The sequence below is a fragment of the Coffea arabica genome, chromosome 1e (genome assembly GCF_036785885.1).
Source record: "Coffea arabica cultivar ET-39 chromosome 1e, Coffea Arabica ET-39 HiFi, whole genome shotgun sequence".
NCBI lineage: Eukaryota > Viridiplantae > Streptophyta > Magnoliopsida > Gentianales > Rubiaceae > Coffea > Coffea arabica.
This window is the reverse complement of record NC_092311.1, coordinates 55690485-55717528: the sequence shown is the minus strand read 5'-3', so window position 1 is coordinate 55717528 and position 27044 is coordinate 55690485. Positions and strand designations below refer to the sequence as shown.

General features: G+C 36.3%; 3 protein-coding genes across 8 annotated transcripts; 1 reads left to right on the top strand and 2 right to left on the bottom strand.

Annotated features, from left to right (window-relative positions):
- Window positions 1-12112: 12112 nt before the first annotated feature.
- Window positions 12113-15971, bottom strand: LOC113736042 (uncharacterized). Its single transcript, XM_027263004.2, has 9 exons — window positions 15553-15971; window positions 15327-15392; window positions 14865-15176; window positions 14464-14716; window positions 14251-14308; window positions 13388-13474; window positions 13145-13279; window positions 12899-13034; window positions 12113-12474 (listed from the first exon to the last, which is right to left on the bottom strand). Exons 1-9 carry the CDS (start codon window positions 15636-15638, stop codon window positions 12216-12218), a joined length of 1392 nt encoding a protein of 463 aa, XP_027118805.2. The 5' UTR covers window positions 15639-15971; the 3' UTR covers window positions 12113-12215.
- Window positions 15972-17617: 1646 nt separating this feature from the next.
- On the bottom strand, window positions 17618-23211 carry LOC113743744 (uncharacterized). Of its 4 annotated transcripts, none has more exons than XM_072066351.1 (10): window positions 23075-23211; window positions 21311-21825; window positions 20792-20825; window positions 20385-20624; window positions 19295-19384; window positions 18729-18794; window positions 18524-18615; window positions 18354-18401; window positions 18119-18267; window positions 17618-17877 (listed from the first exon to the last, which is right to left on the bottom strand). In XM_072066351.1, the coding sequence occupies exons 2-9, from the start codon at window positions 21649-21651 to the stop codon at window positions 18150-18152; spliced, it is 1029 nt and encodes a 342-aa protein (XP_071922452.1). In that variant the 5' UTR covers window positions 21652-21825; window positions 23075-23211; the 3' UTR covers window positions 17618-17877; window positions 18119-18149. The 4 variants fall into 4 exon arrangements, with proteins under 4 accessions (XP_071922452.1, XP_071922450.1, XP_071922459.1 ...); XM_072066349.1 differs by having other exon boundaries at window positions 18160-18267; XM_072066358.1 differs by lacking the exon at window positions 18354-18401.
- A 113-nt stretch (window positions 23212-23324) lies between these two features.
- LOC113736056 (uncharacterized) lies at window positions 23325-25771 on the top strand. 3 transcript variants are annotated; one of them, XM_027263012.2, is made up of 7 exons: window positions 23325-23755; window positions 24049-24148; window positions 24467-24562; window positions 24670-24722; window positions 24801-24849; window positions 25239-25286; window positions 25522-25771. In XM_027263012.2, exons 1-7 carry the CDS (start codon window positions 23325-23327, stop codon window positions 25615-25617), a joined length of 873 nt encoding a protein of 290 aa, XP_027118813.2. In that variant the 3' UTR covers window positions 25618-25771. The 3 variants fall into 3 exon arrangements, with proteins under 3 accessions (XP_027118813.2, XP_071922469.1, XP_071922474.1); XM_072066368.1 differs by lacking the exon at window positions 25239-25286; XM_072066373.1 differs by lacking the exons at window positions 24049-24148; window positions 24670-24722.
- Window positions 25772-27044: the final 1273 nt, after the last annotated feature.

Sequence of the window (27044 nt, the reverse complement as noted above, 5' to 3'; positions counted from 1 at the left end):
TTTTGGTCTTGTGTTACATTTTTTTACTCCAGTTTCTTTGTCTTTCATATAATAGTAATGTTCTTGTATGTATAGGTGTATTTTTAATATTGTACTTCATAGTTATTTATACTAAATTGGGCATACACATTTTTATCGCCACCGCGCAGGGCGCGGTTTATACCTCCTAGTATAGAGAGATAGAGAAGCTCTCTAATTTTGTATATCATATAATCTGCCGCAGCAGTTGTTGTCTTCCACACATTTGATTTCAATTCTACGAGGTTGTAGTATGTAGATTGAGATATCTCAAGTGTCGACAGAAGGCAGTAATGAATCGAGTGAATATGGTGACGAGACAATCGAGGTTAATTTTTTTTTTATAGCATGGCAAAACAAATGGTTTGTCTTTAGAAGTTGGATGAAATAATCAAAATTGGTGAAAGTTCATGCTTGTCAAGCTTAATCGAGGGTTTCCATCAAGAAATATAAGATTTAAAGACTTCATAGCGTACCTTTTCAATTAGAAAGAGAAACAGAAATTTTTTGTAGAAATCGAAATTACTCTTGTCTTGACTATTATACAATTTTCACTTTTTAGATGTCTAGTCACTTTGAAAACTTGAATTGTTTGTACTCTAGCCTATCTATTTTGATTAAGTGCGAAATTAAATATGCATTATTTTGAATTATTAGGTGTAAAAGAATGGCTGATGATATGTATTATTTTGATTAAGGTATGAAAATTGAGAATTAGGTTTGCAAATGAAAGAATGATGTATTTCTTGAATGAGTTGTCTATATTTGAATTTAATAAATTGTATGACACATCTGAACGAGGTGTATCAAATATGAACTTCTGGTCCTCTATCTCCTCTAATAATGACCTGGATGTTAGGGTTATTTGCATAAAAGATAATATATATATATATATATCTAGATGAAAGGTATTGAGCCTGTTGAAATAAAATATTACTTTCTAAAAGAGTCACTAGTGATGCCTCACTAGCACTTACCTCTCATGATAATTAGCATAGTTGTTTCAGAAAAATAGAAAATTTATGACATGCTAAGGCCTATATTGATTGAGAATTAGGACAGTGATAACAATTCTTTCTTCAAATCTAAAGGGAAGAGCAAATCAAGTGAAGGGTCCAACAAAAAAAATCTTGAAAAAAGCAACTAGTTAGAATGAGGATTCGACTTTTCTCTAGTGAATATTCTCTCCATTTTTTGTAGTACATCTCTGGATACATAATACATATTCTCATTCATTAACAATGGTTAGGATTATTAGTCAAACTTAAAATGATCATGTCCCTTCTTATCAGTAAATAATGACACATGTCATGTATCCAGATGTACATTGTGAGAAATAGAGAGATGATCCACGGAAGATGAGCCAAATCCGTTAGAAGAGTGGAAAATTGTGTCAGGAAAGCTAAAACTCAAAAAGTTAAAAGAAAGTCTATTAGGAAGTTATACCAAGATAGTATGAAAGATGTTGCATAACAATAGAAGGTTGTACAGCTAAAGCAGGCAGATATCCCCTGGCTAGGGATCTAGCATAGCCACAGGATTAAGTGAATTTTACATTTATTACCAAAGGAATAGTAACAAATCTAGTTGCAGAAATAGATTATTGCAGGCCCATTGAGACAGTTCTAATCAGTGGAACAAATGAGCATCATGACAGAAGTGTAGATAAAAGGCTTGGTGAACTGTTTGAAGAAACTAATGTTAGATCAGACATATCTGATCTTTCTGAGTGGCTTAGTGAGAGATTAGAAGTGCTTGATTTTGAGGACATATTTGCTATAAAAAAAAATCATGATTCGAAAGTAGATGTCCCTGCAAATTCAATTAGTGGTTCGGATCAACAGCTAAGAGAGCAACAACCTGTTGAGAAAGGAATAGGAGGAGCATAATGCCAAACACTAGCAGATCAAAAGGGAAAATAGAAAAAAAAAAGTTTGGTGAACTGTTTAAAGAAACTGATGTTAGATCAGACACGTCTAATCTTCCTGAGTAGCTTAGTGAGGGATTAGAAGTGCTTGATTTTGAGGACATATTTGCTATAAAAAAAAAAAATCATGATTCGAAAGTAGATGTGCCTACAAACCCAATTAGTGATTCAGATTATCAACTAAGAGAGCAACAACTTGTTAAGAAAGGAATACAAGGAGCATAATGCCAAACAATAGCAGATCAAAGGGGAAAATAGAAAAACTGCCTAATAATGATAAATAGGCTTACATTTTAATCAAGACCCTAAAAGATGAGCATCACTGTATACCAATAAACATACCACTTCAACTTATTTGAGTTTAAAATTTTAGGAAAGGGTAATGGATTGTCCCAATTACAGAGTATTTCTAGGATAATAAATGAAACTAGAAGAATGTATATGCTAGATATCACTACAAAGAAAGGCATCCAAATGGCATTTGATGCACTTAAAAGAAATAAAATAGAGTAGTATCATAGGCTACAGGATGATATAGTTATTACCAGGGAGTCAAATCCTTGTAGTCATATCTTCTTGCAAATTGATACAAAAAGAATTCACTAGAGAGCCATATTTCAGAGGTTGTATCATGATTTAGAAGTATAGACACGAGGTTTTCTTGCAGGTTGCAGACTTGTAATTGATGGGTTAGATAGCTATTTCTTAAAAAGTGCTTTTGAAAGTTACTTACAGCAATCGGTAGGGACGCAAATGACAACATGTTCCCTATCTTCTTTGCTGTGGTTGAAGCCGAAAATTGTGACAATTAGAGTTGGTTTTCTGTGACGCCCCGAAAAAAAAAGAGTTTGAGAACCCGGAAATTTTCTAATTTTCTAGGGTTTTTTTTTAATCGCCCGCCTTTTTCTACATTTTCTTGATTAGAAAAATTCCCCAGATAAAGTTGATAAGCAAAGATAGTTTTAAAATGATTTTTCTAGTATCGGTTAGTTTTTGAGAAATTAAGAGCGTATTTTGAACGTGGGACCCGCAAGTGCGGTAAATGCATTATATTTTTGACAACTTGTTGGAATTTTGTATTAAATGATATTATTTTACAAAGTGTTAAGATATTTGTTTTGGAGAGACAAGAAGATAATCTCAAGCTTAAAGGGTGACAAGTGTCACCTTGTTATTGAAGGTTGGACTTTGACATTTGACCATCTTACTACCTTTACCAAATAAGTACCAAATTGATCCAAAATTACCTTCATTCTTCATCATCTTGGCTGAGCTTCACAAGGAGAAAAGAAAGGAAAGCTTTCATCTTACTTCTTCATTTCTTGCTCCAATCAAACAATTTAACCGATTAAACTTGGATTTCCTCCATAAAACCTCTTAGTTTAGTGGTATTAAGGTTGGTTGTGAAGTGGTTTGGAAGACCAAGGTGCTAAGTTGCTTCCTTTCTTGAGTTGGTAAGGTGAGTAGCTAAGGAACCTCTCTTTTCTTCTCAATCATGTTTAATTAGTGGCTTATGTGAGTTAAAGAGATGGTTTGATGGATTATATCTTGATTTTGGTTGAATTGGTGAAGTTTTATAATTATTGGAAATTTTTCTGTTTTCATATGGATATGATTATGGGATCATGTATGATGATTGTAAATGATGTTTAATCACTCTAGGAGGTGGAAAAAGTGATTAATTGCAACCAATTTCTGTTTTGGACCAAAAATTGAAAAGTGAGGGTTTTGTGATGAACATTCTGTCCGAATTTTTAGGTCCTAGATAGAGGCCGAATTGGCTTTTTCTTAAAACATGAAAGTTGTAGGGAATGACATTTTAAAGGTGCCTACAAAATTTCATGTCAATCGGAGTAGTGTGGAATGAGAAAAGTCGAAATTACTATTGCTGTCCTGGTTTTACCCGAATGTAAGAATTGCACCTGTAATTGGTTGTTTTGGTCAGGATTGCTTTCAAATTGGATGTTGAGGCCTTCTGATGAAATTTATCCCTGTTTCTTAGCTTCCAGCTGGTTTTGGAATTTCTGGATTTGGACTTGTAGAGCCTGAGTTATGATGTTTCCGCTAGAATGCGTTTTGGTGAATCTGTTTTACGTTTTTGATGTGGTATCTTGCATTTTTGACCTGTTTGCACTCAAAACTGGGTTGAGTGACCTTCTGTAATATTGTAACACTATCTCTTAGTTTCGAAACGGTGTATCTTGCACCTTCATCCGACAATCGTAGCGCCTTTTGTACCATTACCGCAAAATGACGTCAAAGCTGTTTTTCTGGTTTTGAGTTTAACTTTCATTTCCAAACTTTTCCCTAGTTTGACTTGTACTAGTACTACTTGGAGTTTGCTGAATGACTATTGGATGAACTTGTTGTTGTGTGTGTACCTTTGGGACTGGCTGAGAAGAATAATGAAACCATGATGGCTGGAAAAGTAAGCAAATTTAGGGGAAGTGCTGTCCGAACTTTTAAAGGACTTGTTTGCATTGAGTTTGTGATCTAAGACTTGGATTTGAGCAAGACAATGTTATATGATGGATGATTTCTGAGCCATGGAGGTGAGTGACCCCAAACTATTGTTAAAGCTTCTTATGAAATGTTTCTTGCATTATTTACTCGACTGCATCTCATGCGTGCTTGCATGTGAATTCATGATATGATTTTGGCTTCAATGAGTTCTTGGAGAGTCTTGTGCTGGACACCAACGTCTCCACCTCTGTTTACTTGGAGCAAATGGCTCTGGAGCTCAAAAAGGGGCTCCCTCTTAATGTTAATGTTAATGTTAAATGATCTATTTGAGCGTTGGGTGTTCAAGTACTATGATTTCACTGGCTCACGAGAGCAATAAACGGACATTTGTTAATTGAATCATGACATCATCGAAAGGATCAAAATGCAATATTGTGAATTATATTTGATTACTGATTTTACTGGTTACTCACTGAGCTTCTAGCTCACCCCAAAAATATTTTATTCCCCTCCACAGGGCTCGTGGCGAAGGAAGGACTTGTAGTACTTGTTCACGTGATTGGATGGCATATATCTTGTATGATTTGGATTTGGAATAATTTTATGTATAGTTGGGAATTGTTTCCGCTTCGCTTTTGATATGTAAATGTTGGAACATTTGAGTTATATTTGAGGTTTATTTTTGTATTTATTTGAGGACTGTAATGAACGACTGAGTCCCAGCGAGAGCTGGGCAGGCGGTCCGCCGAACCCTCTGGTTCGCCTTAGGGGAAGGTGGGGCTGTCACATTTTCTGCAGGAACTAATCAACCAAATTGGAAAAGCAATGCGTGGATTGCTTACATTTTTATTTCAAACGGGCAAAATGAGCTTTTACATGCAATTGAGAAGCTATTTCCTAAATCAAAACATAGATTTTGTTTGAAACTTCAAACTTATTAGTTTTGAAAACCAAAGTTTTAGGAAATATTATTGCAGCCTCAAGTATGAAGGGGTTTAAAAGGGTACTAGCACTTCTGGAAAGAGCTAACCCTCGAGTAGAAGACAATCTAATAACTGCCAGATAGTTTAAAAGATTGCCTCCAAACGTGTGGTCTCTTTTTTTTTTCTGACGGAATGGGCGTCCGGGTCAATCCTTACAGGCCTCCAAACGTGTGGTCCATGGCTCACTTTAGTACAGCATGCAAGAGTGACATATTGGTCAATAACATGGGTGAGTCATGAAACAATTACATACTAAAAGCAAGAGATTGGTCAATAATAACTACGGTTGAGTGACTTAAAAGGAAACCAATGCATGGATTGGTTACTAAAAGAGAGGACTAGTTGAAATATTGTGGGAAAATATGTTCAGACATCTATGAAAAATTGAAAAAATATTAACGTAACAGCCAAGCATTGGGTAATCGTTTATAGAGGAGATGAAAATTTGGACGCTGATGATTATGAAAGGACCAATATGGTCAATATGAAAAAGAAGACCTATACTTGTAACTTTTGACAATTACTACCTTTCAAAGTAGAAATTTACATTTAGAGAAATATGTTGATAATTGCTATAGTAAGGAAGCATATTTATAGGCATATAATTATATAATTGGTCCATTTCCATTAATGTATCTGCGAGTGAATTGTGGAATACAATACTTGAATCCACTAATAGTGAATAAATAGCCTAGAAGGCCAAAGCAATTGAAGAGGAAAGCACCTAAAAAGTCTAAAAAACCCTGGAAAGTATCCGAAGAGGGTTTAACTATCTATTGCATCAGATGTTTGAAATAGGGGTGCAAATGCGCCGAGTTTTGGCCTAATCGAGTCGAGCGAGTCTCCAGTTAATTTTGTGAAACTTGAACTCAAGCTCGAGCTCGACGAGCTAAAAATGTCGAGCTCGAGCTTAAAAAATAAAAAATAATAATAAAATTATCTTTTAAAAATAAAAAATAATTATTTATTTTTAAAAATAAATAAAATAATAATTTTTTAACAAATAATAAAATATTTGAGATATATGTGTAATTTTACTATTAAAATAAAAAATATATATATATAATTGATCTCGTGAGCTAACGAGCTTGATATTTTTGAGCTCGAACTCGAGGTTGAGTTCGACTTAATTAGCTCGAGCTCGATATTGACCGAGCTCGAGTCGAGCTCGTACTCGAGCCGCTTGCGAGCCAATTTGTGAACACCCCTAGTTTGAAAGCTAGTCACAACAAAAATATTTGCAAATGAAAAATTCATCCAAAGTCTAAGGCCCTGTTTGATAACCAAATTCACCACTTAAACTTAATGGATTTACATCTTAACATATTCAGACGGGTTTGATAACAAAAAATTGAACATTTGAATTAATTAAGTAACACCGAATTTTTTAGACAAAACTTGCTCTCAGAATTAAGTAATAAGTTATTCACTTATCACTGAATATGATATACACTCAAATGTATTAGATTTATTACTTAATAATTCAATAACTTAATGGATTCATATTTTAGATTTCAATTTTTAGGTTTCAATTTTATCAAACGCACCCTAAATTGTATAAGGTAATTTGTAGCTATTGTTGAACTTTGGTCATTATAATTGTTTGCTGATTCTTGTTTATTTCTATTATAATGTATTTTGTTTTTTCTGTTAAAATCTAAGCCCCTGAAACTAGTTATGCAGCTTCAAAATCGACATTAGCAATTACTAGATCACAGGCTCCTACCCAAGTACTAATGTTACAAATAAAGCAATAGCTAATAACAGCAGAAGCAAAAAATAAGGAAGCAACCAAAGCAAATCCTCCAAGAGGGACCATGATGTAATTGGGAGGTTTAGGTTGGTAGATTCAAACTCTAAGAGACCTAAAAATGCATTGTTTGATCCTTTTTTGTCATGTTCATTGACTTGGTTAACAAGAGAACAATTACTAACTTTTATAACTGGATTATAATAGTTAGTATTATTGTAGAGATATTTTGCCTTTTGGTATTGCTAAATTTTTGCTGCATTTTAGATATGCTACACTGGACTATGCCTACTCTTGTCTTTGTTTCTTGGAAATATTTGGGTTTGGGTGATGAAGCATTCCACATTCAGGTTGATTGTTATGTGTTTGTTTGTTGGAAACATTTTGTATCTTACATTTAGCTTGTTCATATCATATCATTGCTTTTTTATTCATTATGATATATAAATATCAAGTATTTTACAACCAATAAGATGATGAAGTCTTAAAACCAAATAGGAGCTAGTTCGAAATAATTTTCCATTACACAAATAAAAGAGGATGAACAACAACTTATTAGATGAATAAAAGGTTATCTAACAACAGCTTATCCACTCCAATGTCCCAGATTCTATAAAATTGCTAGCAAATCACAATATGTAACAATTATTTACAAAAAAGAGAAAAACAAGTATGCCATCACCATCAATTTCATCATCTACCAAGCCCTCAATATAATGAATCTTTCACTATAAAACCAAATTGATATCATAGTTGTTCATGTTCATCCCTTTGTTGAAGATGTTCGTTTTTTTTTTTTTTTGGCGTTGTGGTTACATTTGGACCTATCCTTTCTACAGAAGGATTTTGACAAGTTGATTCGTTGTTCATCCTATCTTTATTAATTGGGTTGCACTATGCCTAAAACGAGTAATCTCTATTTTCACACACAAAGTACAATATGCATTTAGATGCTTTTTGAGATTCCATCACTTTAATCTTTGCTTTGTTGTCACAGTAACATTGCTTATATTGGAACCTCAAGCCCCTCAATCAACCACCAAAGTTTTGAGAGTTTGATATACTCGATTTCTTATCTGGATACTGTCTCTTCATTCCCACATCTACTCTCTCTCTCATTTTTAGATTAAAAATTCACCACAAAGTACTTTAACTAGACATGGAGGGGAAATATGGAATTCAAAAAGAGAGAGAGAAAAAATTGAATGTATTTGCTTCACAGCCAATTTTCAGATAAAATCCAAAAAAGTTCCTAAAGTACAAAGGGGTTATATGAGGGTTTTTTTAGGTAATGGGGGAATATCATGATCGAACCCCAAATCACAAGCACGTTTTCATAGTTTACTCTTCTTAAAAGCATAATGAAAGAACTATAGGTAACTTTGTGTCTATTTTCCTCTACTACTCTTTTAGTCATACTATAATCTAATGGCATACTTTATGTTTCTATACTAAGTCAATCAAGTTATTTCTTACCCCTATGCCCAAAGCAAAAAAAAAAAATTTATGATAAAAAGGCACAAAAAAAAAAGGAGCAAAAGATGATTATATTAGGATTTAACTTGATAATCCTTTTCTGTCATTGAGAATAGAGATGATAACTGCTAAGTGATTATACTACATATGTGCTATTCATTAAGATTTAGGCTCTGCTTGAGAGATCAGTTTTTTATCAAGTTTTTATTATACAAATTTTTAAACAATTTTGTCTATAGTAACATCTAAAAGTACCCAAAATTTAAAGCACCCAAAAACATGCACTTATTTTTCACTTCTACCTCCATTCTACCATTTCACCTACTATCTCGTAGCAGCTATTGCCTCTCCTTTTTTTTTTTTTTTTTTCTCTTCTTTCATCTTTCCTCTTTTTCCTCTTTCTCCTTCCCTCATCATCTTCTTATTTCTTCTCCCTCTTTCCTACCATCACCCCTTTTCTCCTCTTTTTTTTTTTTTTCTTTTTCCCTTCCATTCTCTCATCCACCCACTTCTCCTCTCTTCCCCACGACCTTTGCTCTCTTCTCCTGCTTTAATCTAAACTAGATTTGGTCAAGATCGGGCCATGAGAAAAGAGCGGGAGTCACAGGAATGAGGGAGGAAAGAAAGGAAGACAAAAAGAGGGAAAATGAAGTTAGAAAGTAAAAAATGAAAAAATAATATTAGTCACTGTATATTTTTTTTTTGTGAAAACTAAACTAAAAATGGAATCTACGTGAAAATTTGAGATGAAGTATACTTTTAGTAAATTTTGGTGAAAGGAGGAGATGGCAGTCGATGATAGTCAGCGTAGTACCATCAACAGAAACTCTATAGCTATTGCTATATAAGCAAAGGAAGAAGAAGAGAAGAGGAAAGAATGATGGGAAAAAGGAAAAAGAAAAGAAAGTTTTTCAAATTTTTTAAACCTAAATACACAAAAGTATTTCTATAAATTCTTCTGTATGTTACAGTAAAATTTTATACACATACTCCGCAAAGTAAACATTCCAAATGAACTTAATTCTACAAAAATTGTGCTATAAAAAATAATTAGCCTATTGTATCTCGATTTTACTGTTTAATTAGTTATATTGGCAAATTTTTGTAATTTTCATAAATTGATCATACTAGCAATTATTATGGTTCAACTAGCTTTTATACTATAAATGTGAGTGTCCTGTCAAAAAGATGGTTTTACAATGCTAAATCTCAAGATTTTGATACCGTTAATTGAAAAAAGTATCTGAATAATTGAGAAGTTGTTCATTTCTCATTTTGGCAATATGATCTTTTTATACTCATGAAATTATTCATCGTTTTTGCACTAGAAATCTTTTTTCACTAATTGTTGTGCGAAAAGGATGTATACAGTGATCAAGAAAATATTTAGCACTATCGAATAGCAAACATGCACTATAATTCTACAAAAACTGCTCTACAGCAAATAAGTGAATTTTTGTTTCTCGATTTAGTTGTTGAATTAGTTGTACTCATAAAATTTTTACATGATCCTATAAATTGATTGCTCAAAAATAGCAATTACGATGATTCACTTAACTTTTACACTACAAATATAAGTGTACTATCAAAAGATAGTTTTGTGGTGCCAAATCTCAAGATTTTGGTACTGTTCATCAAGAAAAGTATTTACATAAATGAAAAATCGTTCCTTCCTTATTTTGATAACATAATATTTTGTGCTCATGAAATTATTCCGAATTTTCGCACTAGAAATTTTTTTTCACTAATTGTTGTGCAAAAAGAATGCATACGTCAAGTTGCAAACATGCACTGTGGCACTACTTGGGAGACCAATTTTTTGCCTAGTTTTTATTATACAAGTTTTGAAATAATTTTGTATATATTTACCTCTGAAAATATCTCAAAATTTTTAAAATACACACTTTTTGACTCTTTTCCGTCATATTCTTCTCTTCCTTTCTCTCTCTCTCGCCACCATCCTCTTTCTCCCCTCTTTTTTTCCCTCTCTTCGGTTGACCACCAACAGTGGCACCGTTTGCTAAACTCCATAGTTGTTATTGTGTGAGCAAAGGAGGAAGAAGAAGAGAGAAAAGGAAGGATAAAAAATTAAAAGGAAAAAAAAGAAAGTTTTTCAATTCTTTAAACCTCAATGCACACAAATTTTATAATAAGTTAAAATAAAATTTTAAATAAATATTCAAAAAACACACTTTCCAAAAGGAACTTAATTTTGATGAGGGAATACCAACAGATAATTCGATAGAAATTAGCAAAGATCTTACCTCAAAAAAAAAAAAAAAAAAAAACCGATACTTCAACATAGAATTTGTGTAGGCCGGTAACTAATTAATGCAAAACTTAAATACAATAGATTTCTGGGGCCAATCCACGAGACCACCACTCTCATTTTTTAGTTTTCCAGTAGTGCATAACATATCATAGCCCAAACCCTTACGTGTTAATTATCTTTTTTTTTTTTTTTTGTTAAGGTTCTTATAATGATCATCACTTCATGGTCCAGAGCTAGGGAAAAAAACACATTATTTCATCTTAAGGGATTTTTGCGGCACTGAGTGAGTCTTTTTTCATTATGACCATTTCTACATTGTTCTTAAGGTTATGTTTATAGGGATAATTTCAAAAACCTCCCCCAAGGTTTTTGATATTTCATTTAGTACTCTCAAAATTTCAAAAATTACACTTACCTCCATTGATTTGACATTTTAATAATCAAACCTTAAAATAAGGTTATATATGATAAGTTAGATGAATATTTGGTGCATTAACAATGGTCCTATAGGCATTCATTAGAAAAATTCAAAGTTTAAGTTATTCTTTTAAACAATTGTAAAGTAATTTGGCATAGTTTATTCTTTTTTTTTTTGTCCTGTGAAAATCTTTCCAAGTTCCACAACATTTTATTGATATAAATTAGAAGTGCAAATAAGTCAAATCGATCCCGAACAGTGTCATGCTTGAGCTCAACTCGATTGAGTTTAAAATTCAACATATGAAATTCGATTCACTAAGATCTCTGAAATGCTAGCTCGAGCCCAATCGAGCTCAAACTTGAGTTTGACGTATTAAGATCGATTAAAAAGGAGGCATTTTGGGAATTTACAAGAACTCAGTACCTATATATGTAATTTACTATACACCAATAAATAAATAATATATATAAAATACATACTGCTCGATCACAGTCGACGAGCAATCGAGCTTAACTAAAAATGATTGATACTCAGCGCGTTTGAGTAAACGTGCCGCTCAAGATCAACTCGAACTCGATCAATGCTGAGCCGAGTCGATCGTTTGATCGATTAACTCGCAAATCGCTCCGGTTCGTTTTGCACCCCTAATTCAAATGCATTTAACGATGAAGACAAAATAAAAATAAAAGGTACTTCAAACTTTTTGCGTAGATGAACTGCGCAGCCATCATCAAGGAATTGCACACAGCCATCATCAAGGAACTCCGGAGGGAAAGGGGAAGAAAGAGGAGGAAATAGTCGGTTTGAAGAATTGTCTGATGCTTTTTAAAAATCATCTGATACGTTGATCTGATGAAGTTCCCTGATTCACAGTCTGTTGTCTCTGGGTTTTGGAGGCAGAGAATTTATTTAACAGCAACAGAATCATCATATAATCCATTGCCCTGCCTAGCAATCAGTAAATGGTTTTCAGGAGAGATACCGGGTGGAACATACTTTACAACTTGAGAGTGTAATCCAAGCTCCTTGAGCCACATCAATCTTCCAGCATCAATGATATCTTTACACATGAATCCCACCACTGCCCTCTCCACAGCGCTCATATTCCTAACAACGTCTCCCACTCCAGATTGACTTAATTCTGCTCCAATCTCTTCCTTCTCACTGTTTAAAAAAAAAAAAAAGAAGATCAAAGAAGCTTGTTAAAACAGAAACAACAAATCAATTCCATCCACGAGAGGAAAAGAAGAGGTGCGTCATTAACAGAATGTTTGGAAAGATGATAAATAAAAAAGCTATATCATGATGTAACTATCAGACTAGCAGTACGCTCCAAGTATATGTAAAAGATACATATTTCATCAAACTGCAAAGTCAGCAATACATGATGGGAAGGCATATTAAGATATGTAGTAACATATTATCTTTAGTACGATATTTCATTTATGCTCATCCCCATTGAATTAAGAGTGGATCTGTAGGTGTTTTGAATGAAACCATTGCATCCACACCTCCCATTCCACCAGACAATCCATAGTGCAAAAAAAGAATAGGAAACAAACAAATAACAAAAAGTTTCATTCTGTACTTGAGACTTAGATTCGGCGAGCTGTCAACGACAAAAATGTCTGATCCATGGTCTGCATCAACTGCCCAGCTAGTAAGCCATGTCATTGCATGGAAATCTTCCTTGGTCAAACCGAGATTCAATATGTAGTTCTTATCTGCAATACAATCCAGCTCTGATCTCATGAAAAACTAATCAAGCCAAATAAGTGCATATCGTGTAGAAACAATGCTCCATTTATTTGTAGAGGAGGGCCAAAGAAATTACTTATGTAGTGTTTCCACTGACAAAGATGATGACAGCACGTAGCTATAGCGAGACCTCTGAGGAAACAACTGGCTTTCAACTGATCAGCATGATTTTGAGCACTTTGTTCCAATATGCAACACTTCAACGTCATATCTTTCCCACCGCCAAAAAAAAAGGATGAGTAGAAAAGGAAAGTGGTACTTAAGAGGTAAAATGACCAGAGTCATCAAAATTCCAAGTTCCAATTGCAACGTTTATTACCTGTTGCCGGCCCACAAAGATGTTTACCAATTGCCAAATAAGGAACCCCTTGCAAAGACTTGACAGCATTCAAGTTCAAATCTTCAACTGCAAAAGTAAGTATTATGTGATAGGGAACTAGAATGCTTGAAATTGTAAGTGGAAAAAAAATGCATACCTTAATTTTAGAGACTTGTAACAATAAATTTTTAGTGGAAAGTACACGACTTTCTATGTTCCATTAAACTAGGAAGAGAAATATAAGGAAAACAAATAGAAAGCATAAACTTCTCCAAATCAGACATGTTTGTAATTGAGATATTGACAACACTCATGGGAAATTAAAAAAAAAAAAGTCTCCTGCAGAGAGGAGCCACTACTGTTGTCACTCATCCTAAATGGAAAATTCGATATCATTTCAAAGAATAGAGAATTTTTTTTTTTTAAAAAAAGAAAAGATTCACCGATCCATAAGCATTCCTAATTCCTCCATGCCAAATATAACAAAACATAAGTAGGGAGAAGGCAACCGATTTCAAAGTGAAGCAATATACTGATAGTTTCATCCTATACAGGCAAAGCTTGTTTCGTTTACAAAAGCAACTGATTGATGGCAACCGTTCAGAAACAATATGACAACTTATGCAGCAACAGGAGGGAAATCATTGGTCTTAGTAAAAATATACTCACACTATTGTCAACTCAGCATGAACCAGCAGTACAAGGAGACGAAGCAATAAAAGACAAAAAAGACAAAGCAGTAAACAAGAGTTGTAAAAGGTTGATGTGGGAAAAGCAGAACAAATGGGAGAAAGTTATATGAAATGTGAGAGAGAGAGAGAGAGGGATGAAAAATTGAACAACAGCATTGCAAAGAACCTTACTATCGATCCTCAAGCGCTCCAACAACAGGTTCTCTATTTGTCTCAAACTTCGATCAGCCTAAAAGTAGCAAAGATCACAAACAGCACGGATGGAAAGAGCGTCAAACTAATAAGGAGGTGAAATGAGCTAGTGAAGCTTGAGAATAACATGAGCTGGGAAAAAAATCTAAATTACTGTTATTATTTTCTATAGGGGACGGACAGGTGATTGACCTTAAGCTTGTAGGACTTGCGCTCAACCAAAAGCACTTTTTTAATCCCGTAGCAGTCAGCAAGCAATTGGGTCAGGTAACCCCTCCCAGCTCCAAATTCCACGACAGCAGGAACATCAACATCGCTGCGGTCTAGAGTCCTCGCATCAATTACAGCATCCTCTACACCAGACTTGGGCAACAGTCCAAATTCTTCCAGGTTACCAAGGATGGAGGCCTGCTGCAAAACATGTTTCTCTTGGAAGGGTAACTTCCTACAATCGAAAAAAGAGCACTCCACCCAGCAGTAGGGTAAAGAAATAAGTACAAGGAGTAACTTTATTCGTTTATGCTAGTACTATTTATTCATCTATTTGTTTAATTTTTTCATTTGGGAGAGTCAAAGGGGGGGGGGTGTTGTACCGATCGATTTGTCTACGAGTAGACCAAACAGCACAAGCTTGAGGAATCTTGAAAGAATCTTGAATGCGGGTATTATCGGAGAGGGATGCATGAATGCTCTTGATTTTGCGGATCAAGTCACAGAATTCAGGGACAGTCTTGTTGTAGATAGCTCGTCTCTTCATATGTGAAGCAGTAGCAGTATGATCTTCATCGATGCCTCCGCCGGCATTGATGCCCTTTTGGTAATAGGGTTGGAGGGAGAGAGACTGAGCTTGTTTGAGGGAGGGGCATCTGGTAAGGTGATTTTCAAGATTATGCTGGAGTACGGAGCTACGAGGGAGGGAGGGAGGAAGGAAGAGGGGGAAAAAAAACAATAACACAGAATCAGGAAAACACAACACAGGTAGAGTCGACGGATAAAATGAAAGTAATAAAAGTACCGAATGAGAAGCTAAAAGATAGTATTGGTTAAGAGTTTACTGAGAAGGGTCAAGGGGGCATTGAATCCATTGGTGATTGGACCTTTGTGTGTGGTTGCCGCAGAAACTGAATCAGAGCCACCAGAGATAATGGTCGTGTTACTTGCTAGTATTACTGATGAATGGAGTATCTATTAAGAGTAGACAAAAAGGCTTTGCAAGTAGGAGAAGAAGGAAAAAGGGAAAAGAAAACACTGCTACCAGAGAGAGAGAGAGAGATAGCTTACGAGGAATTAGGGAGAGGAGCATTGGCACAGAGTCTATTCTTCTTCGGGAGCCAAAACTGGCAGCGCTCACTCTTCAAATCCACCATCAATCATCAAAGGGTAAGGCTACCATTATGCTTGTGTTTTGGATACTAGTACCATTTATGTTTGTCCGCTCCTCTTATTGCTTTTCAAATGCACCATTCTCCGGCGGCTGTCCCGGGAGGGTTTGGTGTGCGTTGCAGTATCGGCTGTGCAGTTTTGGGACATGCAGTGGGCCTCCTCTACGCGTTTGGGCCACTAATAACCAACTGCTGACACTTAGCATAGGAGTACAAGTCCACTTCTTCATTTCTGTATACTTTGTACATCCCACCCAACATCCGCCAAGTGGGTTGGGTGGGGTTTTAGTTTGCCGGCCCTGTAATGAAAGGGTCCTGTCTGTCCTTAGAGTAGTAGCGTGGAGGGTTCCCAAAACGATTGAAATTCTAGGCTTCAAGTTCAACACTGTAATTTATTTTTTTCCACATATTCAAGTTTGTCATCTTGCTTTACGCTGCTACTGTCGAACAAATATTGGGGTAATGCAAGACAGTTTCTTACTTCCCTCCAATATTGTGTGTGTTCGAGGAATTAGCTGCGGCTCATCTCATGTACTTCATTCATAGATTTTTTTTTTCTTTTTAAATAATCACGCGCACTTTTTTGCCCTTTATTTACTTACCACCCATTTGGGCAATAACCATAACCCCTCAATGACAATAATGGGTTTTCCGGGGATATTCCCTCTGGTGCAAACACATGTTTGGTAGTGATTGTGTTGCTATAGGAATCAACTTATTTTTAATTATTTATTTTCCTGCATCATCTTTGTGTCTCTACTGTTTGAAGAGAATCTCCCAACCTTTCTCTCAGTCTACACCAAGTCCTTCGCGAATTGGTGATGATGGACTAATCTCAAGAAATTCCATGATCATAACTCAAATTTCTCATCCAATTTCATGCGATATGGCAAATTAAACAAACCAAAGCTTTTCGCTGATTTGAATATGGATTTGCAGCAAATTTGCCTTCCTCTAAAACTCATCATGGAGAGAGAGGAGATTTGCCTTTTTATGGATTGACAGCTGAGTTGCCTAAACAGATTTAAGTGCAAAAGCAGTAATGGAGAGAGAGGAGATTTGCCTATGAAACCCATCATGGCAGGCAGCAAATTTGCTTTCCTCTAATTCAAATATGGATTGGAAGAAGAGCAAGAGTAGTAATGGAGAGAGAGAGAGAGAGAGAAGAGTGGAGCGTACATGGCGGAAGAAAAGGTGAGAGCAAAGACCGTAGGAGGCTAAAGGGAGAGAAGGATGAAGGTGAATTTGGTCCGGAATGGCGTTTGTCCACTTTTAGGTTTTCCATAGCCATAGATCCATACCTATAGGTACCAACCAAACATTATGTAAAGGACTTGACAACTTAGATATCCGTTCCATAGCGGTGATTCCACCCAACCAAATGAGTGGTTATTTTTTTGAGTGCAACATTATTACAATTGATCCTGTACTGAAAGTAACCTGTTTAACCCATTGAAAGGTTTGAAAATAATCTATCTAATAGATTCTCCTGAGGATAAGGCATACTGTAGGCAAAGGGAGGGGAATGGAGAGGATAAGGCATACCGGAGACTAGGGGCGGGAAATTCTATTAAGAGGTTCGAAGAAACCTATCTAACAGAAGATTCTCTTGAGGGCAAGGCCCCAAATGAATGGTGTCCGAAACGAAGGGTGTCCAAATTTTTATGTCGGCAGTAGCTCTACGCTTTGCGGGAAACAGGTAAGAGAGGGCCGATGTAAATTGCATGGGTTTTGGGATGCCGGAAAGAGATGGCAGAAGATTGTATCCTATCCTATCCTATCCTGCTATCAAACCTTCTCTCCATTCCCCCTTCTTAAAAACCTGGATCCGCTCTCTTTCCTGGCGCCACCCAGGACCTTTGTTGTTATAATGCCGGTTTAACTGATTGATTATGAAGTGCCCCCCCCCCCCCAGCCCCTAAGCAAGCTTCTAATAATTCAATAACATTGCTGTTACGCAAGCAGGCTGCAAATTTAGTAGTAGTATTACTTATTAGTCGTAGTACATATAACTGAAACATGTTCTTCAACACAAACCGTTTGTTGCGTATGCTACCACCGGAGCTAATACTTTTTATCTTCAAACTTTCTGGTGGGACAGAAAATGCTCCGCCATTTTCCTGTGGTTTTCCGCAGAGGACAAATAGAATCTGGTCGGACCCAACTAATTGACGTAGCCAGGAGGTCCGGCCGTCAATTTTTTTGCTTCTTCTCAGCTGAAATCCTGCCATGGAAGATTGATGTTAGTTTCACAACAGATGCTCGACCGAAGCCCAGGTCTTTTCAAAAGTATTCGCACAAAGGATTATTGGTCTTAATATAATTAATTCATCTCCTGGAATCTCCCCTGCTGCGTTGAAAGTAGTAGTGTAATAAATTCTCCTGCATTTCGGACGCCATTCATTTCCAGGAATGTACTTTTTTAAATTAAGAAATAAACACCCAAAACAAACAAACCCACACACCTCAACGATATTTTGACTACTTCCTCGGAAACTAATACAACCTCAAGTATGCGTGGGGAAACATTCTTGAAAATATGGAATCTTTTCCTTTAGCTAGCAGCACGTATGATCCGTAGCAGGGAACGTGAACCAAAGCCAATGCAAGGTACCTGAAATTTAACAGACCCGATAAAACTTTACTTTAAGCCTGCCTTTTAAGAATATCGCCAAATAAAAAATGCACAGTTGCTTTTACCAAATCGGTGCCCATGCATTCGACAGATCTAGGAAAGGATATGGCCACCTGTAAGATTGCTCTTACCATCAGACAACTCAGGAGCGGTTTCAAGAGATTTTGATTTTTTTTTTTTTTTTTTTAAGGAAGAGAAGAGGACCAAGCCAGAATTCTTTAGAAAGGGATTTTACCATGTGATGCAACATACATGAAGAGCCCACTGGAAAACAACATAAGAACTACTCCAAAGCACAAAGTATACGAAGCCAAACCACGAAAATGGCTGCAACAATTAAACAGCAAGCTCCATTCATTATGCCTAGGAAACAAAAACAGCTAAAAGAAATTCTCAGGAGTCTAGGACAGGTAAACGTCAGGGGCAAAACTGATGCTTACAAGGCTGTTCAAAGCAGAATCAAGGATGAGAAAGACAGCATTTACAGAGTGCATGCATGCCATCAACTGCCAGAAACAACGGAGAAAGATTAGCGAAACACCGAAACCAAATAAACGTAACTGCAGATCAGAAATCAAATGTATGGGTTTTAGGGGCTAATTAAGATGTACAGCAAATTCAACTGAGCAATTTGAAGAAAGTGAACAACTTGTCTATAAGTTACTGCGGATGCCAAGGCGACTAGGAAATGAAAAGAGGGGAAAAGGCATGAAACATCAGCAACTTCAATTCACTAGAGGCAAAAGCAACTAGGCACAATCCCCTTTGCTCTTCAGAAACAAGTATATCATATTAGCTAGCTTCTGGTGTGTCATCGGGGGATTACCCGTGAAAAGGACACAATAACAACAGCAGCTTGCTGTCTTTCTGTTTCAAAAGGGCTAAATCAAATTTCAAAGAATTAACTGGTAAAGGAAAACCAATCTCACAATGCTGGATAGAAAAACACACATGAAAGTGGCTCAAAAAAGTAGAGAATTACAGTGTTCAACACATTGCTACTCACCACGGTGAGTTGAAAATGTTCACCGGACATAAATGGGAGTAAAAGGCACCAAAAAACTATATCTGTCAGCATGACTGCACCTGCACAAGTCTGTGTAGAAGTTTCAATCAGATGCGGATACTGCTTTAGTAGAACAAATTCATGGAACCGAATGGAAATTTTAAGCAAGACAGATCACTAGAAGACAGTGTAAGTTCCCATGGCATATATGCATCTTAGAAATGTAGTAGAAAATTAACTCTGAATTTTTGTAATTTAGTTTTCACAGAAGCTGCTGTATTAGAGTTGTGCAACGGTATAGGTCTATCATCAGCTGCCGGCAAATATGTCAATATCTTATGAGATACAGTAACACTATTGAGAGCAAATCTGAGATCAAGAGCCCCTCTAAAATCCCCAAAATCTGCATGACTACAAATCCAGGAAGCAAGGATAGAACAATAAAATACATTGGCCATTGTAATTCAAAAGTTTGAAATACTGGAGGGTGCAAACTTAGACCTGCTTCTTGTGGTAACCGAAAATTCGTTCCATTTCATTTCTTCTATATTATACACTCATAGCCATGAAAAGCTCAAAGCAACCTTGAAGGAAGATATCCAAATAAAAGGACATGACTTTTAAGCTTCCAGTAGGTTCCAGAGTCCTTCTTGCCCAAATGCTTCTACCACTCCAGATATATGTGATGGGACACAACTTCTAAAGCCAGGATAAACATTTGTTTTACTGTAAATGCATTAATCATTCAAGTGTTTATGTAATTGTTCAGGATAACTCTGTTGCATCCGAACCATGCAAAAAAATCATAAATGAAGCATCTAGTTTCCAAAACCGTTGCCTTTTCAACTCAGAACAGATACAAGAGTTCTCTTGATAAATGTTTCTAAGAAGCATTTCTTGTTTGTTTCATGCTGTAAGATGCCACCGATGCCAAGATACATATATATATAATGAAGCTCTCCTTTCTGACATTGGAGACAGGGCTCAGCTCGCTCCTTAATCAGATGTTCTAGCCGAATCAGCTGGAAGAGTTGAGACGAAGACTGAAAGAAAAAAATATTTGAAGGATACAAAATTGGATATAACTCACGTAATATATGCATTGCATAAGAACTCCCCAGAAGCCAGGTTGTTGGTCAATGGGCACTTGGGCCTGACACTTGATGAAACCTCTATCATCTTGATTCATGATGGAAGTTGATGAGACGTATTCATCATTTTTAGATTCTTCCTCCAAGTTCTTCTTAAGAAGCTTGTCCTTATCTCCACTCTGAGCAAAGGGTGTCTTAGAGTGGATCCAGCATCCGTGGGCAGAGATTATGGTGGCCAGCTAGTAGTAACATAAAGAAAGCATTTGGGTGTGCGGGTGAAAATACGCATCAAACAAGGGAGAAATGCAGACAGTGTAACCAAAATTATCCGTATCACTTAGACTAGCTCGTAGTCGTATCTCCGAAAACCAGAAAGTAAAAAAGGAGGCAGGGGAGATGTAAATACCGCAAAGTAGACAGCAACCAATGCAAAAGTCCACCTGCAGAAGCAAATAAAATAAAATATAATATAATAAAAAATGGAGGACAATTATCAGGTCTGAGACTTGTTGGGTTCGGTTCCAACTTCCAACTTCCAAGCGGTAGAAGTTGAAATGCTGTGCCGTCTGATGGTGGTTGGTAGTCGTTGAATATAGAAATACCGTTAAAAAATCAGAAAAATACTTGTTTGACACATTTTTTTTTTAATCTCTAGTCCTGGTCCTCCAGGAGAAGAGCTTATTTGAATTAACACTGAGTGCTATGCAAAGCCAAGAATAAATGATTCTTAATTAGAGTTGAATCACTAATAGTGTAAACGGAAGGGGAATAATGTCATAACAACCAACATACGCAAGGAAGGAATGAAGTGAAAAAGGAGTACTCCCAGCAAGGGAGATGGATTGGAGTTGGGGGGGGGGGGGTTGGGTTGGGGGTGTGGAACAGTAGCCTAGTAAGGTAGGTAAAGAAGAAGTAGTATACGTACTGGGTGTAGAAGAAGAAGATGAAAAATCCAAAGGCTCGGACGATCTGATAGAGGAAGAAAGTCATGGTAAGGAAGGCCAAGGCTCGATAGTAAAGAAGCCAAGTGGGATGGAGGGTTGTCCAGCAGGGGAGCCAGAGTTGACGATAAGTGGAGGCGCGGTGTCCCCGTTGTTGTTCTGATGGTGGTGGTGGTGTTCTTGTAGTTGATCTTGATTTGATGATGAGAATCAGAGAGAGGAGGGCGGGGAGAAGGAAGATGAGTGCACAGACGAAGACTTGCCATCGGAGCCAGTAGTGATAGTAGTCGTCTGGGACTTGTTCTGCAGCAGCATCCTTCCCCATTATATTTCCGACCCCTCTCTCTCTCCCTCCCTCCCTCCTATCTCAGGCCTTGGCCGGGGGACGATGATTGTCCTTGTCGAGGAGGCGGTAATTGTGATGATTGAGCAGTTGACTACTCATGGGGCGTGGAAGGCCTTGCTCCTTTTGTTCCGGGAGGAATAGCCTCCCTTGACACTGCGGCAGCGGGTGGTTGGAGGTTCAATTCAGCACTTAATATTGATTTTAACATATTTAAATCATTTGATAACAAAAAATTAAATATTTAAATTAATTAAACGACACTGAATTTTTCAAACAAAACTTATTCTAAAAAATGAATTCGTATAGTTAGTACCATTTTCTGAATTTAAGTTGTGAAATTTGACTTGATAAATGTGAAACTTATATTTTGTTCACAAAATATTCGAGTGGTAAATTTGGTTTGGATTTAGTCTAAACTTATTTATTATTTTTTAATTTTTTAAATATAATTACTATAACCATTAAGTTTCGGTGCTAATTTACTATAACCATGCATAGAATCACAATATTAAAACTGTACACGAACCAATAACAGTTTATTAAAATATATACAAACTAATAATTTTTTAATAATAATATATCCAATTAGTTTAAAAGTACATGAAAAATAGTAATAAAATATAGGATTAATTCTTTCTTCACTAACAGTGTATACACTATCACTGTTGGATTTATGACATTTGTGCAAAAATTGAAATATACATTTTAATTTTTACACACATTAATGAATCCAACGGTGACTGTGTATACACTTTCAGTGTATATAAGATTTACTCTAAAATATAATCAACAATAAATACATCTTCAAATGCCCTCAATTTGCTCCTAGCAAGAATTGTATTCGAATCTTTTGACATAAGTATGTATACTTAATGGCCTTAGCTTGGATTGTGATTTTTCATAGAAAATTTTTATGTTTTTCATAAACAAATTTTTCAATCATCTTTTTACTTCACATACATCAAATCGTTACAGTATATTTTTTTTACAAAACTCATAAAATTAATATTTTTATATATATAAATATATTTTGACATATAACTCATGAGTACAAAATATTGGTATTAGATATTTAGTTATATAATTATATCTATATATGTATCAAAATATGAATATATTATATATAATTATATATATATATATATATATAGATGTAAATTAAAAGGTTGGGTCTATATCGGATTTAAACCCACTAAGATCCAAACTCAATTAGATCTAATATTTAGATTCAAACTCAACCTAACTCAAATTAAGGTTAGGTTCATCTTGGGTTAACCCGACCCATTAATAATTTAATAGTCCAAACGTGCATACATAACCCGACCCGACCTCCCCCTTCTCCTCCACACCCAACAAAAAAATTGAATAAATGAAAACAATTAAAAATGCTGGTACTGCTTACAGGAGGACTGAAGTGCGACGTGGAAGTACCACGTGTTGAGAAAGGATAGGCGGGAGGAGGGCGCAGCAATTAGGGCTGGGTCTGGGGCAGCAGCGGCCACTCGTCGGCGAATCCCCATCCATCCACCAGTTTCCAGCAGCAGAGCCGGTATCCAACTCCAGGATTTCAGATTTCAGCGCCGCAGTTCACAGTTGGCCAACCGCCCAGCACCACCACCACCCCCCTTCCCCAAAAAAAAAGATCAACAGAAATGTCTGCGACTGCTGCTGTGTCCCTCTCCTTATTAATCAGAACCCCCGTCTCGTCCTACCTCCTCCCTTGCTCCTCTAATTCAATTGCCATTCCACAACCACCACCATCATCATCTTTGACCAACTCACTACCGTCTTTTTCTGCTTATGATTCTTTCTCGCCCTCATTCTCCTCATCTACTACTACATTGGCCACCACCGCTAGATGCATTGGAGTTTTCCATTCCCCCACTTATACAATTCCTACTCCTACTACTAGAACAAGTCGAACAAGTCCAAGTGGTGGTAGTAGTAGTAGAAGAAGAAGAAGAAGATACTCCTATTTTTACTACCGAAGGCAGAGGAATCCCACCTTTCCCCTCATCACCACACCTTCCATTTCGCCTCCTCCTCCCCCCCTCGTCGTCATGATGGAGTGGCAGGATTGCACGTACATCTTTCTTCCAATTCCCTAAACCCTCTCTCCTGTTTCCTTGTTTCATTTTTCTTTTCTTCTTAGTTGCCCTTTGCTGCTACACTACTCTTGTTGTGTTACTAGTCCTACCTAATTCATTTCATTTGCTGATAATTCTTTGTAATTCAAAACTCTTACTAACTACTACAGCTTTTTCCTCTTTTTTTAAACAAAAAGGAGAAGAAGAAGTACTGCTTCGTTTCTCATTTTCATTTGCACCTCCCCGCTTCTTATGACTTGCAAAATCATTTCCGGATAAAATGTTGCAGAGTTAAAATGGAAATAGACGTCCCAACTTCTGTCGCTTATACTTGTTATTCCGATCGCGAGGCTATTGCTCGATGGATGCCCTTCATTTCTTCAGTCAAGGTTCTCTACCCCCCCCCCCCCCTCTCTCCTTTTTTCCCTCCTTTTTCTCCTTTTTTTCTTATTTATTCGCACGTATTTATGTCATATTCTTCTCCTCTTGTAAATAGCCATGAAAGTTCCCCTCAACGCAGTTGAATTTTTGGTTTGATGTCAATAAAATTAGTAAATATGTAAATTAAGAATGCCTGTTAAATGTTCGTCATTCCGCTACTGCCCGTAGACGATTATCCTGATCCCAGTTGCTTCCTATTTCCCATATATTCTGATACATGCACAATTCTACCGATGTGAAACGTGATCTTCCTTTCTGTTTCTCAGATTCTGGAGGACAAGCCTGACCTATCTCGTTGGTCCCTCGAATACAAAGCATTTGGCCTCGATATTGAATTTTCTTGGCTTGCCAGAAACATGCAGGTAAACCCCGTCCGAATGCCTTCCCATTTTTTTCGTCATTCTTTCTACTTCATTCACTATCATTCATGCTTTTTTCGGTGATTATATTCCCCTAAACTTATATGCAGCCAATTCCAAACCAGAAAATCCATTGGAGATCTCTGGAAGGTCTCCCTAACAGGTATTTCTGAGATTGTCAGAATGATGGCCTAGTTTTAACAACTAATAAAGATGTGCCATTTTTTTTCTGAATTTGCAGGGGAGCTGTCAGATTTTATCCTAAAGGTGCTTCATCATGTAATGTAGAAGTAAGATTTCTTTAAACATATTCACCATGCATTTCAATCATTCAATGTTTAGTGCAGTTATATGCTGGCGTTGAATCTATTCGCGCTTAAAAACCAAAGTGCGATTAGAACAATAAAATGAATTAAAGCATGGAAAGAGCATATATTAGTGGAAAACAAGCACCTTAAGCATCTCTGAGTGTGAACCGTGAGAGTTTGAGTAGCTAATTGAGTGGGAAGTCATTGGATTTCAAATGGGATGCTTTTTAAGTTCAAAAGTGTTAACCCGTTAACCTGGTTTTGTGCATGTATTACTTGATACTTACCATGCGCGTGTTTTTTTACCCTTCTGGTCGTTCAGTCCCTGAAGATCTATTGAGTTCCTTAAGCTTAGTTCTTTCTTCTGTCAGTTGACTGTCTCATATGAAGTCCCTCAGCTGTTGATTCCAGTGGCATCGGTAAGCATTTAAACTTGATTACAGAACCCTATTCATAGCTTAGGTCAATGGTCATATAGAGGAAATAACAGCTAAAGTTCAATGTGGATGAAGAGTAAATAACTTGACTATGCTTGCTGTACAATGATAAAAGTATTATACTAGAGATGGATCGAAGAGAAATAGACTTTAGAATTCCAATTTCGGCTGAATTTGATTCATTTGACGAATTTCTCTGATTGTATACATGTTCCAGGCTTTGCAACCTGTTCTTGAAAGTTTGCTGGTTCGTGGTTTAGAACGATTTGCAAAATTTGCTAAAGAATATTATTCTCGCAACCCAACTGTCTGACGTGTAATGTAATTTTTCAAGATTATTACTTTATGAAGACAAACAATTATAGTTGAACTTTTAGTAATTGATTGAAGAAACAATGTCAAACTGGAGATGCTATCGATGTTTGTAAAGATTAAGTAGAAAGAAAGTGGAATCTTCTTTGCTGGAAGTCCAATACTCGCTTTTCTTGTTGCTTTACCTTTCTAATTGTAAGCGTTTGGGGATGGTTAGTCCTGATCTCTCATTTGGACGGTCTCAGGGTCATTGCAGTTTGTTTGTACGTTTACAGAAGTTCTCAGACAAAGCTGTTGCATAACTTGTCTGTAAAAAATTATCCAAATGGAGGGATTGGGGCTGTTGCGGTTGCAGGTTGCATCTTGCCTTTGACGGCCCAAAACAACTGAGCCGAGCTCAGACTGATTTAGGCTGTTGAAAATTACCAACCCATATCAGTCTGAGAAATGAATTCCAGAACAGTGCGAACTCAGGTCGGCTTGGCAAATTTTGGCAGTTAAACGTTTTTGGCGGTGCAACTGCCGTGAACTCGGATCCCAAATGGAGCTACCAAGACGAGGCACCAAAGTATGACTGTGCATCACTGTTGGTGACTTGGTGCATACAACAGATGTGTTAGAGAGCTAGGGCAGTCAGCATGATTGCTTCAACTTCTACTTTGGTGCCTATCCTTGCTTATCGAAGAATTTCCGCACCTAATTATTACAAGGAATAAGTAAGGAAACCTTCGTGACAACTTCGCCTAATTCGCATGAAATTTCAAAAGTTACATATACCTCCCTTCAAATCACCATTTGGGTAGCAAGAACAATTTAGTGATCAAAATTTTGAATGAATAATCCAAAATGTTCTCATGAAAATGGGAAGTTCATTTTATTTTTTCATAAAATTTTGGAACATATATAAAATCACAAATCCACTTTCAACCTTCATCTGTATTATTCTAAACCTTCTACATTTCCCCGTCCTCAATTAGTACCACTATTTCCATGACCATTATTACTACTAGTCTCTAAATATTAAATTTTAAAAAAATCACTAATTGCATTAATATAACATCCTATCTCTTAAATATTAAACTAATTGCCCTCCCTTGTGACTTTAAAAATATCACTAACTTCCCTTGAAACCAATTTTCTTGTAACAATTTAGTCCAATTCACAAAAAGCAACAATAAAAAATTAATTTCATATGTGAGAAGATTTGTTATGCCAAAAGTGCCCCTCAACTATTATATTACTATACATGGTCAATGAAAATTTTTATTATCCATAACAAAAAATAACAACTTCCAAAATTTAACAAAACTTTTTTTCCATACCTTAAGATTCTTGCTATCAGCACAATTATAAGAAAATTTAACTCAACTGAAATCTAATTATATTTAATTCCTTTTATTTATCAAGTGCATAAATTGAAAAAAGAAT